Source organism: Gastrolobium bilobum, unplaced genomic scaffold (assembly GCF_033153095.1).
Source record: "Gastrolobium bilobum isolate Gb01-03AN ecotype WA unplaced genomic scaffold, APGP_CSIRO_Gbil_v1 utg33850, whole genome shotgun sequence".
Classification (NCBI taxonomy): domain Eukaryota; kingdom Viridiplantae; phylum Streptophyta; class Magnoliopsida; order Fabales; family Fabaceae; genus Gastrolobium; species Gastrolobium bilobum.
This window is the reverse complement of record NW_026899874.1, coordinates 85,750-98,806: the sequence shown is the minus strand read 5'-3', so window position 1 is coordinate 98,806 and position 13,057 is coordinate 85,750. Positions and strand designations below refer to the sequence as shown.

At 34.6% G+C, this 13,057-nt stretch overlaps 2 protein-coding genes across 4 annotated transcripts; both read right to left on the bottom strand.

Annotated features, from left to right (window-relative positions):
* Positions 1-1,110: 1,110 nt before the first annotated feature.
* LOC133294046 (probable aquaporin PIP1-2) lies at positions 1,111-2,769 on the bottom strand. The gene is made up of 4 exons (XM_061492695.1): positions 2,445-2,769; positions 2,014-2,312; positions 1,320-1,460; positions 1,111-1,206 (listed from the first exon to the last, which is right to left on the bottom strand). Exons 1-4 carry the CDS (start codon positions 2,767-2,769, stop codon positions 1,111-1,113), a joined length of 861 nt encoding a protein of 286 aa, XP_061348679.1.
* Positions 2,770-6,795: 4,026 nt separating this feature from the next.
* Positions 6,796-11,426, bottom strand: LOC133294045 (UDP-N-acetylmuramoyl-L-alanyl-D-glutamate--2,6-diaminopimelate ligase MurE homolog, chloroplastic). Of its 3 annotated transcripts, none has more exons than XR_009749139.1 (6): positions 9,570-11,426; positions 9,276-9,392; positions 8,946-9,121; positions 7,908-8,053; positions 7,577-7,706; positions 6,796-7,080 (listed from the first exon to the last, which is right to left on the bottom strand). XR_009749139.1 is itself a non-coding variant. In XM_061492694.1 (5 exons), exons 1-5 carry the CDS (start codon positions 11,398-11,400, stop codon positions 7,688-7,690), a joined length of 2,289 nt encoding a protein of 762 aa, XP_061348678.1. In that variant the 5' UTR covers positions 11,401-11,426; the 3' UTR covers positions 7,088-7,687. The 3 variants fall into 3 exon arrangements, 1 of the variants encoding a protein (XP_061348678.1); XR_009749138.1 differs by having other exon boundaries at positions 6,796-7,062; XM_061492694.1 differs by lacking the exon at positions 6,796-7,080 and having other exon boundaries at positions 7,088-7,706.
* Positions 11,427-13,057: the final 1,631 nt, after the last annotated feature.

Genomic DNA, 13,057 nt, shown 5'->3' with positions numbered 1-13,057 from the left:
CTAGGTGTAAATTTTATTACCTAACAATTTTTGATAGCAATAAAATAGAGGGTTTTATAGGTGTTATGTTGTAGGAAAAGTGATTGTGTAATGTTATAGAGATTCGTTTTGCGTGCCATAATTTTATTTTTATTTTTGCTTCAAAAAGTGTGGACTCCACAAAATATTGTGTGTGTAGAAAAAAAATTTGTGTCATGTGAAATGACAAATGCAAAACCCTAAAATAGAAGAAATTATTGTCATAATTATACAATTTAGGTTTGATGTACATGGGATTTGTGTAGAAAATTATGCACCCTTGGGAACATCTCTTGTGACTCCATACATATTTCCTTGACCTCTCCTTTGCATTTCTTCCAGCCCCGCTTCAGCTATTGTTTGTACATTCAGGTCTCCCAGAGTGGGAGCTCTTACTTTTATGGTCCATGACAAAAAAAAGTTATTTGTGTGAATACTTTTATAATAAATAGCACTACTCAATAATATTAAATGTTTTTTATTTTCACTTACTAGCTTTATTTTAATTGTTCAAGCTAAGAAGATTAATGATTTCCGAATTCCATTTTAAAATTAGGAAAAAGAAGCAAATTTACTCGTGATAATATAACTAATCCTTCCCCTCTTCCCTGCATCTTTCTATGTAGCTCATAAAAAAAGTAAATAAAAATTATGGGGTAACTGTTTAGCGACATCTGCAGAACTTGAAAGGCAAGTAGGCAACACTATAAATGAAGTAACATAAAATTAATAAAGCATAAAAAGAATTATACATTGAAAGTGTCACAAAAACAAGGAAGTAATTATGTCATAATTTACACCATAAGATGGACTAAAAAAAATTAAAATAGATTCACATAAATGAACGTCCAATTGGACATGAAGAAGACACCAAATACAACATAAAACAAACAAGCACAGAACGTTAATAAAGCATAAAAAGAATTATACATTGAAAGTGTCACAAAAACAAGGAAGTAATTATGTCATAATTTACACCATAAGATGGACTAAAAAAAATTAAAATAGATTCACATAAATGAACGTCCAATTGGACATGAAGAAGACACCAAATACAACATAAAACAAACAAGCACAGAACGGATAAGAGCCTTAAGCCCTTGTCTTGAAAGGAATGGCTCGGATGACTATCTGGTGATATGCAGCAGCAAGAGCAGCTCCAATGAAAGGTCCAACCCAGAAAATCCACTGTAAAAAACATGAAATTTTATTATTATTTATGCATTTTTATTCTAAGCAATTGGAAATAAAACAAAATTTCAAGTCAAAAATTTCATCAGAAAGAAGTCGAAACAACATACATGGTCATCCCATGCTAAGTCCCTGTTGAAGATAATAGCAGCTCCTAGACTCCTAGCTGGGTTAATGCCAGTTCCTGTGATGGGAATGGTGGCCAAGTGGACCAAGAACACAGCAAACCCAATGGGAAGAGGTGCCAAAAGCTACAATTATACCATTAAAACATACACACATTGGATTAGGTATTAATCAAACATTTAGAAGTCCACAAAAAAAACATATGCAGAATTAATGCTCCTTCAGTAGACACCTCTAAATTTTCATGTGGATTGGTTCTATAACTACAACAAAAGTTATAAGGCTGATATATGTAGATCCTTGCATGTTTCATTTATTTCTTCGAATCGTTATCATGTCAGAGATATATAAAATTATTAATATAACTTCAACAAACATCTTAAGTTTTTGAGTTAGATTGATTCTTTACATAGTATCAGAGCATCGGTATTTCGGATTCGATCCTCGCCGCCTCCATTTTTGTGTGTGGAATTTCTTAATAAAGGTAGGTTGAGCCTGATATATCATCCAACTTTTAAGTCCAATGAACTCTTTTGTAAAAGAGTGTGTTAGATATATATAAAACAATTAATGTAATGTCGTTCAACAACTTAATTTTTGGGTTGAATTGATTCTTTACGTAGTAAAAATCTCGCATATATTTGCTAATTCAACACGAGAATGGGAGAGAATACATACAGGAACATGAGAGTCTCTAGCGTTTCTCTTGGCGTCAGTGGCAGAGAAAACAGTGTACACAAGAACAAAGGTACCAACAATCTCAGCTCCAAGCCCATCACCCTTGGTGTATCCAGGATTCACAAAATTTGCTCCACCTTTGAACAACTCATACCGAGCATTACCCTCAAAACCCTTCACCACACCAGCACCACAGATAGCTCCAAGGCACTGCATGACAATGTAGAATAAGGCTCTAGTGAGGGACAGCTTCCTAGCCAAAAAGAGACCAAAGGTCACAGCTGGATTTATGTGTCCACCTGTGACAACCAACCACAACATACATAGATCTGGGGGTTAGTTTTTAACATTCTAAAAGGAAAATCTTTAACATGTAATTAATGTGAAGCAAAAGCCAAAAGCATACTAAAAATTAAAAAGGTTACAAGTACCTGATATTCCAGCAGTGCAGTACACAAGTGCAAAGATCATACCACCAAAAGCCCAAGCAATACCTTGAATGCCAACAGATGAACACTTGGTGGGTGACCTATTAACACCCATCACAGTCAAGATGGTAATGTAAAGGAACAAGAAAGTAGCCACAAACTCAGCAATCCCAGCTCTGTAAAAAGACCATGACTTGAGTTCCCCAGGCTCAAATAGTGGAGCTGGTGGTGGCTCCTTGTAGTCCTTGTCACCCTGTGCTCCTGTCCCCAAGGGCTGCCTCTCTGAGAACTTGTTTGCTCCTATCTTAACATCTTCCTCCTTATCCATGATTTTCTCTAACAAGTTACAACCAACACTCCCACTCTTTTCTTTGTTCTCTGTCTTAAAAATGTAATGTGCTTTAGAATGAGAATAGTCTCATTATATAGGAGAGAGGAAACTTAAAACTGGACAAAATGTCCATTATTTGCTATGCTGGCTACTAATAATAATTATAGGTAAAGTGAGAACTTTTTTTTGGTTGGAAATAATGTTTGTTGTATAGTAGGAAATAAATTTTATTTTCTTAAATAAAAATACGTGGTGTCTATATTTCTTTTTCTTTTTCTCACATAGTCATATAGCCTCATATAGACTTCACATATATATATAGAAGATAATTTTATCATTAACAACATGAGAAACAATTTTTTTTTTAGCAAAGTTTTAATGTGCTGTTATGTTTTTTGGTTTTCGTTAGAGGAGTTTTAGAATAAAAAAAATCATTAAGATGTGGATTGAAGTGTTACAAATGATGATGTGGAAGGATGTGAGCGGTACTTGCTTGTTTCTTTGTGATGTTCTCTCTAATCTTTTTTCCTATTGTGATTTTTTTTTTTTTTTTTGGTAATTTCCTATTGTGATTCTTTACACACAAAAGTTGTTGCAGCGACTTGCAGTTCTGAACACCCGTGACTATGAATAAATTTTAACGCATTATAATTAACTTCAAGTTACTTTAAATTAATTTAATCATGAACATTTAATTAAGATTTACATACAAAAGATATGTACTTGAATAATGTTCTATAATGAGTGATGAAACATTATATATATAATTAGTTATATTGAAAATTGTGCAGTTGTTGTTGAGGAGGTACTTCATGGCGTCAAGTAGTTAATGACTTAAGCGGAGTTATTCAGTAATCTACAATAATGTGAGGTTATTATTTTATACCATACAAGTCTTGAAGGTCTGTTTCAAATTATTTTGACTTCAAAAAAATACAAATGCCATCAATTTAACGGTAGGAAAATCACAGCCACAGGTTTAAGAGATTGATAGAAACAAATCGAATGGGCTGAAAGAAATGACCGTTTGGTGACCGTTGAGAAAGTGACAGCCTATACCGTAAGCACATGGACATAGGCAACCAGTTTTATTTTCTGTTCTGAGGTCGTAATCAAGCTCTGGTTTGTAGTTATTGTCCCTGTTGCGAAGGTTTACGTTAGTGTTACACTCGTACATCAAAGTCATATCTCTATAATTGAAGAAGCTGCTTTAACTTTTCAACATGTTTTTGCTAAAAAAGGTAAAAAAAAAAAAAAAAAAAAAACATTCACGACAATTTACATCTTAATAGAGGGAAGCATAGATTATTTCATAACCCTATAATGCACAAGTGAATATGTTTTTGTAGATTTTGAATGATTTTAGGGATCCTAATCTTTGATTTTGATTCATTATGATTTCCATGAACATGAAGAATCATGAATAATAAATGATGTGGGGCTATTTGTGTTCTTATTTAGCTGTGTCTCCAATATTCCACCAATTTTATTAATGTGGGCCTAATCCTCTGTGTATTTATTATCATAACATGTGCGCAAAAACAAAAAGCAGAGTGGCAGGGTCAGCACTAGCCTTTTATGTTGTGCATGACAGCTCATACTCTTTGGATAACACCTATTGGTGTTGCCTCAATTCACATACGGATGAAGTGTAATGTGTTAGAAATGTTAAAAGAAATAAAATCATTTACTTATTTTTATTTAATAAAAATTTCATAAAATGAATATATCCAAAATAATTATTTCTATAAAAAAATATAATGTTCCAAAAGAGTATGAATAGAATAAAATAAAATAAAATAAAATAAAATAATGTTTATAATGTATGTATAGAATAAATAGTTATAATTATTTCACGCACTCACACATGTACATAAATTATTGATATGTTTATCGGGAAAGGATCCGTTTACAATTTTTTGTACAAATTTTTACAAATTACGCTATCTTTTCTCGAGAGAAGATAGGACAACTAGTGTTTTTCCGGGAGAAGATAATGTAATTTGTAAGAATTTGTAAACAAAATTTTTTATAAATATAACATGCCCCATGTTTATCATATTTCTTTCTCTTTCACACACACATCTCGTTACTTTTTAAATTAGGATGCAAATATTAATCTTTCTGATAATAAACTAGTTCTTTAATATGAGAAAGATTATAATAGTTATAATTTATTAGATGAGACTTATTAATTAATTTTTAATTTTTAATAAATTATAATCGTCATATTATCCAAAATTAACAGTTAAAATTTAGTGGTAAGAAGTGGTAAACTTAATTGGTGATAAGTATAACCTTTTATCTTTAATATCATATTTTTGTTATTAAATTAATCATTTAAATAACATAAATTACTTTATAACAAACAAAATTAGTACCTAACGAGTGTAGCTTAGTTGGCAACACAGGTTGCATAGAGTGAGGAGAGAACTTGGATTTGATTCCCACCAAATACATCTGTGGGCAGAGACAATGAATTTTTAACTGTGACTAAACACAATAGCCGGCTTAAAGAGTTAAAGATTGTGAGGATATCGGGGACTCAAAAAAGATAATTAGGGTCGGAATACAACAAAAAAATTTAGAGTGATTAATTATTATTTTTTTAAAAAAATTGATGTCATAATAGAACATCAATATAATATGTGTTCTATTTTTAGAGGATTATAAAATTTAGTGGGTTTACATTAGTTACAATTAGGGGTGAAATAGGCTGGGTTAGGCTAAATTTGATTTAAATAGGCTAAGCCTATATAAAAACGTTGCATCTAGCCTAGCCTGCTAGCCTGTGTAGGCCCCAAATTACAAGTTTGACTGATCTATATTTAAAAAATAAAAGCCTAAGCCTAGGCCTGTTAGCCTGTTTAAGCCTATTAAACATTCAACAATTAAAAGAATAACTAAAATAATATTATTTTATTATTCAAATTATTAAAATAATAATTTTATTTACAATAAATAATAATATAGGCCTGTAGGCTTATAGGCCCGACATGTACAAAAAAGCCTATGGTCCTTTTCTAAATAGGTTTTTTTAAAAACCTAAGTCTGTTCTATTTTACTATTTGTAAATAAGCCCAGCCTGACCTAATATAGGCTAGGTCGTAGGCCCTTGTAGACCGATCTAACTCATTTGCATCCCTAGTTACAATAGTAGTGAATCACCTTCATCCACGTGCATTAATTAATATATAAATATAAGGTTTGGTTGCATTTGTGAGGTTTGACGTATTTTGTTAGTTACGTTATATGCTAAATTCTTGTTGCCGTAAATTTTCTTTAGTAATTAACCTAAATTTTTATTGTCAGTTTTTGCTAAATCATATAACATCTGCCCCCAAGGATTGTGATTGGGATTTTTGATCATTATAATTTAATTCTTTTAAAAATCATTTAAAATTGAAAAGAATTACCAATTTAATGTAGTTCTTGGTGCGTATTTCGTCGCGTTTATTTTGTCACGGTCTGACCGTGGCTAATTTTATTCAAGGCAATTTGCTATGTACAAATGCTTTCCATGCTTAAACCGTGGCAAAATAACCTTATCTTGTACTCGGCTTGGCAATAAACAATTCAATCAATTTTAAAGGCACATCAAGCCCAAGGGCCCCTTAAACTCACATCCTCCCAAGGTGCGTTTCACTGCATTATTTTTATAATTTTTTCCTGTTTTGAATTGTATAGGCATTTATTTATTTTTTGAAAAGTGATATTTAGATGGTTGAAAAACCATTGTAATTGCATGGCTTTGCAAAGTTTACCTAGTGTCGTGAGTATGCGAACCTTGGCTTGGTAGCTTTAGTCAATAGATATGAGACTATTGACGACCCCGTCTAAAGACACAGCCTCTCACAAGTAGGAGAGAGTTTAACTTTACTGTTTAGACCACACCACCCTTAAATTCTTTTTTTTATTTATTAAAAAAGGTCTACTGACTCTAAAATGAAATAACCTCCCGTTCTCTTAAAATTAGAAAAAAGAAAATCATGATGACTCCGGCAATAAATAAAAAATGAAGAAACTTTAACAGAGAAAATGGAGTATATGTATCTATGCGTGGGTGTGTGGGTTAGACTGGCAGGATTGGTTTCATATTTCATAGTTCATACAACACTCCCGTATTACAATATTATATACAACGAATATATAGAAAACTGTATGGGTCGGAGTTACAATATCCTTCAGGTTTTTTGTGTTGTTGGAGTCTGATATGTAGACATGGTTTTTCTGGTTCTCCTGTCCACAAAGTCCTCTGATCTCGTTTCCGCCCTATTGTCAGAAACGTCCCTGTATTGATGCATGAAACTATGAACCAACTAATTAATAATTACTAAGCTGTATTGCAATGTTATAGATGATATCATTTTCTTGATAAAAGTTAAAACAGATTATATCAATTTTTTCTTCCAATGCCCACTATAAAAGCTAATTAAGTTCTACAGTTGGACATTTTTGGATATGAATTGGCTTTTCTAATGCTTGATAGCAAATTTTGCAACAAGCTGCATTCTTTCTAACGGACCCTTCAACAAATTCACATACAAGTGGACTTTTGTTTAATCATATATTAGACAAGGAGGAGGATGGACTATTGCCTCACTCTTCAATAATTTGTTTAGAGGACATAGAATTACAGGTGCATGGACAATGGAGGCCGGGAAAAAAAATGAAAACAATTATGACTACACTTGTATATGCAAAAATAACGGTTGGATTAAACTGTAGTGTACTATGTCAAACTAGCAATTTTTAGCTGGACTCGGAAGGCCATTGCCGCTCAAACTCAAAAGTCCATTTTTACCTGGTTGCTTCCGAAGCTCCTGCAAAGAAAGAGCCTCTAATCACGGAAAGGCCTTCTAATCAGGGAAACAAGTAATGCAGTACCCATTGTTTTTCCCAGCAGCCTTTTGTATCAATGGCTCTCTGGTAACCTGCGACAATAAATGCAAGACAAAAACCTAAATTATACACAAAAACATGTGACATTTTTTTTTTTGACTGAGCAACAGATGACAATTCTTATTTTTCTGTGCTTTTCTTTTTCTTTTATTTTGTTAGGGGTGTGGTCTTAGACCAATAATGCGTTGTGAAGTTACAAAAAGACATTAAAAGAGGAAAACATTTGAATTTACCGCCATGGAAATTCACTTGTATCTATTCCAGCTTGGTGAAGCTCATCAACATACTGTAATGCCTCACGACACTCCTCTCGATCATCAAAGAAATCCTTCTTATCAGCTTCTATTTGATATGCTTCATGGCCTTTGCCAGCAACCACCTGCACCATGCATTTAAAAATGTAAACCTCATGTCACTTATCACAATCCACAAATTAACTATTCCTTCTTGAATATTAATTTTTTTGTGCATTATCTTAACTTATGTACGATGTGATATTCTGAGATAATTAACTAAAAAAGGTGTCCAAAAGAGGAGAGAAATTATTGAACTCAAATTGTAATGCTTTCAGTATTTTATCTTTCCAAACAGCCACTCTAAAGTTAGATAGAAGACATAGTCAATAGTAGACTGACAGTCAACATGAAGTTTTCTCAACTCCAATAAACACAAATCATAAAGCAAAATGAGTTAGGGCATTCTCTACAAGGGTGCAGTAGCATCAATCACAAGTATGATAAATAAAATGAAAAGGATTAGTTAAGTCTTCAATTGGAGCAAGGCTGCTAAAAGGAGACATAAACTAGAATTCCCACATTTGAGGGGTAAAAGGAAGTCAGTTCATCATGGCATCCAAGTTGTGACTTCATAGGATCACTAAAATGCCATACAGTAAACTGAATGTCGGTGGAGAATTCATGCACATGCAATAGGAATTATTATTGTGGATCACGACAAATAGTTATTCTGCGTTTGTTCATTGTGTTTAAATTTAAGCTTCTCCCAATTTGCCTCTTAACATATTTGAGTATAGTTGTTTGTTTCCTTTGCAACCTCTTTTAGGAAAATCTCATCCTTCGTTGAAATATCACTTTGATAAACATCTTAATATTCTTCAATTTTTTCAGCAAATAAAAAACCATAAATCCTTTTTTGCAATACCATTATACCAAGAACCAAAATGTTTTCAATTAAGTGACTTCTGCATCATCTCAACGCAGCTCATTTCTATATTAGAAGGTGCAAAGTAGAATGGAGCTTCAATTACTTACAACCACATCACCCTCCTCTCCCATTGCAACTGCAGCTCGCACAGCTACCCTCCTAATGTCATGGAGAAAAAGCCTATGGCCATTCGGAAGAGGTGGGTAGTAGTCATTCTCACCATATTTCAGGTATTCCTGCATTGTCCATCCTACCCCAGCCAACATATCATCCAAAATATCCACTGGACAAAAAGTAAAAAAGTATGTCAAAATTAGGATTCTGAAGCTGTTGACCCTGCTAGTTACCATTTTATGAAATTTTGTTGTAAGCAATGCACAAACATTCATAAATTGCCAATAAGGCTATTGACTATATTCCATGGTCAAAATACATACATGGATCTTCATTCTTGGGATTGTCAGATGTCAGCATGGTCACTTCACTCTTATCTGTTGCTATCTTGGTCATCATGGGTCTCTTCCCCCTGTCACTCTCACCGCAGCAACCGATAACTTCAAACAGTGAAGGTAGATTTCAGTCAAATAATATCAGTCTTCAGACTTCAGGCATGCGAACAAATATGCAGTTTCAAGTTTTAACAGAGAATGATTTGTTTTAATTTCTTAATGTCCAAAATAAAATTAAAAAAGGGAAATCTTCCACAGCAATTAAGAGAAACGCAAACATACCAGTTATAATCCTGCGTGGTCCAAGCTCTCTAACAGAATCAAGCAATCTAGACAAGGCCTCAGGAGTATGAGCATAGTCCACTATTACCCCATAAGCTTGTTCCTCATCGATCAACTCACATCGACCGGGAACTGCATCAACCTCTTCAATCCCTCTAACAATGTCCTCTAAGGGTGCCCCGACAGCAATGCCAACTGCCACGGCAGCAAGAATGTTGTAAATATTATGTCTTCCAAGTAAACCCGATGAAATTTCTAGTATCCCAGTGGGTGTATTAACCAACACCTGTGTCTCAAACAGGGAGAGTTCAAACTTCAAGGGATGAACATCTGCGTTCTTATTCTCCAATGCGAACGTCACCACAGGAACTCCTGGGTTACCCTGTGAAACGAAGAACGGCGCATTTGGATCATCAATGTTAACAACCTTCCTGTGCCGCTCAGGATCCACCATTCTGGAGAACAGTTTAGCCTGGGCATCTCTATCTGCCTCCTCAGTCAAATTAGTAAAAACCGCGATATCAAAATCAACCTCATCACACTTTCCTTGAGCCAATCCATGAGAAGAAGTCTCCATGACCACTGCTTCAGTTCCATTGTGAAGCATCTTTGCCATTAAATTCTGCACTAAAACAGCATCCGGGGTCATGTCAGGAGAGTCCAACTTATTATCCCCATGCACATAACAAGCAACCGAGCTGAACATTCCCGCGCGTAGACCCATAGCTTCATACATGCTTTTTATCAAATAGGTGGTGGTTGTTTTGCCATACGTCCCAGTTATCCCAATGACAGCCACATTTTTAGAAGGATATTTGTAAAAAGATGCAGCCAAGGCAGGAAGAACAGCATTGGTATCTTCCACAATCACCAATGCCTTACAACCCAAAGTATCCTCAATGTCAATCTCTTTACTGGCCACAACAGCAACTGCTCCTCTCTTATCAGCCTCAGTCAAGAACAAATGCCCATCGGTTTTTCGCCCAACACAGCACACAAACAAATCACCAGAAGTAACAATCCTAGAATCATGCTGAATCCCAGTGATCTCAACCTCCAAATTACCATACACAGACACAGGCACGACCTTGCTCTCATCCAAAAGCTCAGCCAAACTCATCCTAAACTTGGCTTCCACAATTCTAGCCTTACTTTTCCCGTAACTGTCAAAATCTAACTCAAACGGAGATTGAGATTGAGATTCCAAAGACGAACCTCGATTTTCAGTGTTTTCCTCGTCGGAAATCTGTGTAAGGCCTTGAAGTTGATCAATCTCGTCCAAATCAACGACCTCTTCGGGTTGAAGCTCGTCGAGGTCCTCGACGACGGCGTTTTGTTCTTGTTCTTTCTTGCTGGGATTGGGTTCGAGAAGGCCCTGGTTGACGAACTCTTTGCGCTTCAAGGCGATGGCTTTATCGATCTCGCCGAACAAGTCATCCTGGGAATTGAAAGAGGGAGAAGGAGTTTCGGGAGCATCTTCGACGTCAGCGATGGCGGCGAGGTAAGTGGACTGGTTTTTCTTGAAGTCTTCTTCTTGGAGTTGGCGTGCATGCTCGGCTTGGATTTCAATTTGCTGGAATTTGTTGAAGCCGTGAGCTGAATCGTCGAGTACCTCCGGTGGGTCATCGTCTGCTGGGTTTGGATAGAACTTGCCATCGGGCCCAATAGCACGAAGTATTGGATATGAAGAGGAACTAAGGAAGAGAGTAGAACGAAGACGAAGACGAAGAAGGTGTTGTTGGGATTTTATAGTGATAGAGTTCAACGTAGTTGTAGTTTTAGGAGAAACAAAGTTTGGAAGAGAAAGAAGTGGTGAAGCCATCCCAGACATTGGTGATGACTTAACAAGTTACTCAATAGAGTCAGTGCTTGTGGGTGGAATGAAGGGTTTGGGTTTTAATTAGTTGTATCAATTATCAAATGTGGATACGATAGATTAATTTATTGGGCCTATGCCTGATTCAGATCCCAATAATACACACCCTTTATCCATACTATACTACATTACCCTCTCAACTTTTCTCCCATAATCTTGGACTCTGTCTAGTCTTCTTTTCTTTGGGCTCCGCCCATAAGGATGTGAGAGATGTCAGGTTTGAGAACATGCATTTAACATTTTTTTTTTGGAAATGAATGCTCTTATGTTTAACCAAAAAAAAAAAATGATATAGTCATGTTGGACATTCATAATCATATAAAGGAAAATTAATAGTTAAGATTTAATAACTACCTATTTTTATATATTTTTTCTCTCCTCTTTTATTATCATTGATCTACCTTTATATGATTATGATTGTTCATATGATTATGTCATGTCTTTTTCAACATGAGAGGATCCACTCCCTTTTTTCTCAGGATAGTTTGGTAGAGGGATAAATTTTAGATTTTCAGTAAACTCATATTGGGAATCCTAGTTACTCTTTTGGTACAAAGATTCTTAAAAATTTTCTAGGAAGATAAGATTCTTGGGAATTAAAATTGTAAATAAGAATCTCATTAAATAATACCACCAGTTGAGTTGTATTCTTGAATTCCCACTTGTTAAGAAAATTTTACATAATTTATAGGACATAAATAACTCTGCTTTAATATTTTCATAAATAAAATACCCTCTCTTGTTAGAATTCTAGCACCTTACTCTGTTTTACAAAATTGTGAGTTCCTTTCTCTTCCTTTTCACAATGCCTTTATATTGGGTTTCTCTATGCTTCACACCACTTCTCTCCAGTGACCCCGCGTTTTTATCTTTTTGTGGCATATCAGAATTTTTTTTAAAAAAATGATCAAAAATTATTTTTGTAAAATTTGCCCACATTCCCATAATAATCATTGGCAATCAACCAAACATAAAATCAATAAACTTAAGTCAATATTTCTGATAATATTTTAGACCACAAAATAGCTCTTTGATAATATTTGTGGGAAATTCACGATTCAGGGAAAAAAAAATTACCCTTAATTAAATGTTAGTAATAGACTAATAGGTGAGGTGATTTCCACAAAACCTTTTTTCATATCAGTTGAAAGGGTTGTAATATTGTACCTGTATCACTCACTACCGTCAAGGATGTGTGGTAGAGCGTGGATTTGAAGTGTATTTATTCTTCTTTATATGATTCTGTGTGTTTCAACTTGTATGGAGTTTTCTGCAGCCACCTGATCTGTGTGGATTGCGTAACACGCAATGCTATTGGCAAAATTGTACGATGTATGTATATGTATTTCACATTCAAAATGACGTGCACTCTTGACTCGCCAACAAATCGCAAATTATACGCAATTCATTACTATTCATGTTATTAATTTGGAAAGAGAATTTTGTGGGATAGATTAAACACGGCTAAAAAAATGCAGTTGTGTAGTCGCGAGAGCCACATTATTGAATCCTATGACAACAATGACAGTAGAATAGTGATGTTATTGCTCATAAAAGTGAAAATAGTAGTGATGTTATTTGTACCTACGTATTGCACGAAACTTCCATAGAA